Raw genomic sequence first — 3,817 nt, forward strand, 5'->3', positions numbered from 1 at the left:
TAGACAGCATTAAGGAGAAAAGAACCATCAAGAACGCAATTTCCCTAATGGATGGTTCTTTTCTATGCTGTCCAAATTTGGGAGAATGTTGCCTTCGGGCATGGAAGGAGCCCGGATATTGTTCCTGGGTGTCCAAGGGGTGTTAAACCCCCAATCTTTCCAACACTGAATGAATGATTTCAAGGTATGAAGTTTCTAGGGGCCTTCTAGGTAACTTGGGACAAAACTGTCCCATATTTAAAATCTCTAGTAGCGCTGTCAAACTTTCTTGACTTGGCGGGGCGGAGCGCTACCACTCTTTAACTTTGGAAAAGAGGGAAGAAGGGGCTGGACAATGTTATCCTCAAGGAATGATGATACCCCAACTCGTGCTACACATAAATACTGGACTAGGAACTTAGGATGCCAGGGCAAACTGGAGGTAACCCATAAACACAAAACCAAGTAGGAGGAAGATCAGATTAAGAAACGTATGAGCGCGACTCACATGGGTACCATGGGGTTTGAGAATCTCAAAGAATACGATATACATGAGAGTGCCCGTGGCAATCCCTTGGAGTATCACCGACAGTAGTGTTAGCAGTGTAGAACTCGCTGTCACATTGGTCATGACTGTAATCACCATGCCCAAGGCAATCCCTAGAGGAGAACATAACGCGAACACAACGACGTAAGTTATGTTCAGGATGAACAGCTTGCTACTCGCGCTAGCCACGTTGTTCGTGATTTGCAAGCCCAGACACAGGGCGATCACAAACTTGTGGCAGGACACTGCGAGGAGCAAGTACCACACTTGTGTGGTCACCTGTTCCAACCCTAAGGCGAGACCTTCGAAGACTTCGTGTACCGAGAGGGCCATTACAATGAGGAAGTTCCTGAGAGACGCAGACCTCAGGAGGTGGGAATGGTCGTGTGAGTGATCATGATGGATGTGGTCACTTTCAATCACTTGCACGGAATCATTGCAGGTCTTGTAGTTCTTGGTCTTGATGTTGATATTCTTCACTTCGTGTCCGGAATGGTCCATGAGGGAGTGGACAATACTCTCAATGGTGAACATCATGAAGAATCCGGCGCACATGATGCACTCGGCGAACGGGAATTCCTTCTCGGAGAAGAGGCCCTTTTCTTTCTGCAGATCCTCAATTTGTTCTTTTACCTGAAAGCAGAAGATTAGTTAAATTAGAAGAGTTCAAGACGTCAATGATCATGATCAATTCCTAAAAATTATCAATCATAGTGATGTCAGTAGTGATGTTTTGAATACGTTACATAGTTATATAATTTTGGAAATAAATCGAGATAAAAATATCGAGTCCAATTATCTTTCTGGGTGTCCAAGGGGGTTTTAAACCCCAATCCTTCCAACAGCGTAAGATAGGTACCACCATGCCTATCTTACGGACATGGAAAGTAAGTATCTCGCATTTTAAATTTTATTCATCATACTCCAATAAAAACGTGATCTTACCTCAGGTAGAAGATGAAGGAAAGTGGTCGCCAAAAGGACACCTCCCCCAAAGTACATCAGAACGGACGTGACATTCTGGAACACAAACGAGCTGCCCCTCTTCCTGTGACGAATGATGATAGGGCAGAGGCCCAAAAGTAGGGACCCCAGCCCAAGTACGGTGATGGCACTCAATTTGGCCACGGCCAGGTTGGATGTGTGGGCGAAGTAGAAAGAGAGTTGTAGTTCTGGTTGCACATTGTAGTCTGTGTTGTAGTGGTCGCGACTACTGGCGGAGTTGTTTATCAGGTTGAGTACAGTGGACATTGTGGAGGGATGGTATCAAATGAGGGAAACGGTCTCGGATGACTTGAAAGGGCTTTCGATGGCCTGGTTGTCTGATAAATGGACTTTCGAGGAATTGACTGCCTTATTAATGTCTAAAAATAGGATACCGTGGATTCTTGAATGGGCTGAGTTTTCTGTAAATAAAAGAAAAAAAAATCTGATGTGAACATCACACGACTTTCTATTACATTTGCGAAATACGTATTTGAAAAAAAAAGTCCAAAACCGCCTGTGGCGGGCAATTTTCGGTCGAAAATTTCCTATCTTAAAAAACTCCCCGTGGAATAAGGAATCGAATCATAATTATACAAGTAGTATCGAAAATATGGTAACTAGTTGTTTTTTTTTTTTTTTGCAAGTTCGAAGGGCAACATTGACTTTTGGTTGATATCTGGATGAGTGACTGTCCGATGTTTACCCAAATTGTGTCACACGTCACGTCCTTGGACCATACGGGATATGATACCCAGATTTTCATCGCTCTACGACAAACCGTTCTGAGGATAACTTACACAACTAAAATCACAAAAGTAGCAAAAATCTCAAAAAACTATAATAAGACACAGCGACGCACAAATCAACGAGATATTGATGGGAATGATCCAACTAATAATAATAGTTATCAATCAGAAATCTACAAAGCCAGGTCCAAGGTAAACTAGTTGGAACACGCAAGAACTCGCGTTTTTATTGGAGAGACCCAGGGTTCTTATCTCCGATAAGGTAAGGACTTTATTGGAGGGTTGAAAGAGGAATAACAAGTTCAACCAAGTGATAGGAGAAGATAACGACGCTAGAAGTGGCTTGTGCTCATATGATTTATGCGATCTAAAGGAATGTCTAGGAGAATTTCACCGATTTGGGTATTGAGGCGCCAGAGTTTTTACATTGTCATAGTCTAGACTAGTAGTTAGCTCGTTGGTAGTCGCGTCTTACCAAGACCGTCTGACAAAGGTACTGTACACAAGCGGAAGTCTTATCGTCCAAAAACGCAAAAGAGAAAGGAGGACAGGCTTCCAAAGATACTCGTCCCGTAGAACGATTAACCTCATGACACTGTTCAGGAATAAAGTTCACCCGGGCTGAATCATACCACAACCTAACGCTTACAGATACAACGGCTATTAATGCTAAGGTGATCACTATAGTATATGTGTTTCAGAGTCAGCCATTCTACAGCCGAGCAGTGGCCAAGTCTAACTAGTTCAGGCTTACCACCAGTAACGTCCGGGGTTTCTCGGAATCCTCCACATGGGACACCAGAGGTTGTACTGTTATGCTCCGATTGCAACAGTATTTGACCGGGTCCTTTTCTGGGGGTTGTTGAGAATCCAGAACATCCGTCAACATGAAGTGTTGTAGAGCTGTCGTCGCTCCGCGAATGCCTGTGCCTCATATATTGTCATACTAGGGTTAATGTCTAGGTGATTTCTCTCGTGTTGAGGCATAAAGCAGAGTTTTAATGTGTCGTGTCATCGCTATCTGAGAAGACATAGTACGGTTGGGACCCACGCATCCTACACAGACGTCTGACAGTCGAAAGTAACAAGTAGTCTCATCGTCCAGATAAACCAAAGACAAGAAGCGAGGTGGAACAGGCATCTTGAAGGAACAGTCAACAACTATTCGAGAACGAACATTAGTCAGATCTGGCCTCCTAGAGTTCACCCGGCTGAAATCACATCTGCCACCTGCACCGGTAGCGAAGTGCAGTCGAGCTACGCCTCGCCTGTTATGAACAAGAATGGTCGTGCTTCGATCAGTCTCGAGTCATGGAATTGAATCCTGCATTGATATGCTTGAGCACGCTTAAGAGCCAGCTTTGACTCATAATTATGGAGTGTAAGTTTGTTAAGGTGGTTAGAGAACGCCTCCGACGTCTAACCTCTGGCCTAGGTGGGTTACCTTCCACTCAAGATGTCTATTATTATTATTATTATAAAAGTGCCAGGGGGGGGGGGTTTGCTGAATACGGCCCTGGTCGAAAGGTAATGAATAGGGTTAAAGTGTAGTACTACA

At 44.1% G+C, this 3,817-nt stretch overlaps 1 protein-coding gene across 1 annotated transcript; it reads right to left on the reverse strand.

Moving 5' to 3' along the window:
* Window positions 1–69: 69 nt before the first annotated feature.
* Window positions 70–1,932, reverse strand: LOC103523456 (zinc transporter ZIP3; the record flags this gene model as incomplete). Its single annotated transcript, XM_008488497.3, is given in 2 exon segments — window positions 70–1,159; window positions 1,472–1,932. Coding segments are annotated over 2 exon segments (1,068 nt in total). The 3' UTR covers window positions 70–397.
* Window positions 1,933–3,817: the final 1,885 nt, after the last annotated feature.

The sequence above is a fragment of the Diaphorina citri genome, unplaced genomic scaffold (genome assembly GCF_000475195.1).
Source record: "Diaphorina citri unplaced genomic scaffold, Diaci psyllid genome assembly version 1.1 scaffold23699, whole genome shotgun sequence".
Classification (NCBI taxonomy): Eukaryota; Metazoa; Arthropoda; class Insecta; order Hemiptera; family Psyllidae; genus Diaphorina; species Diaphorina citri.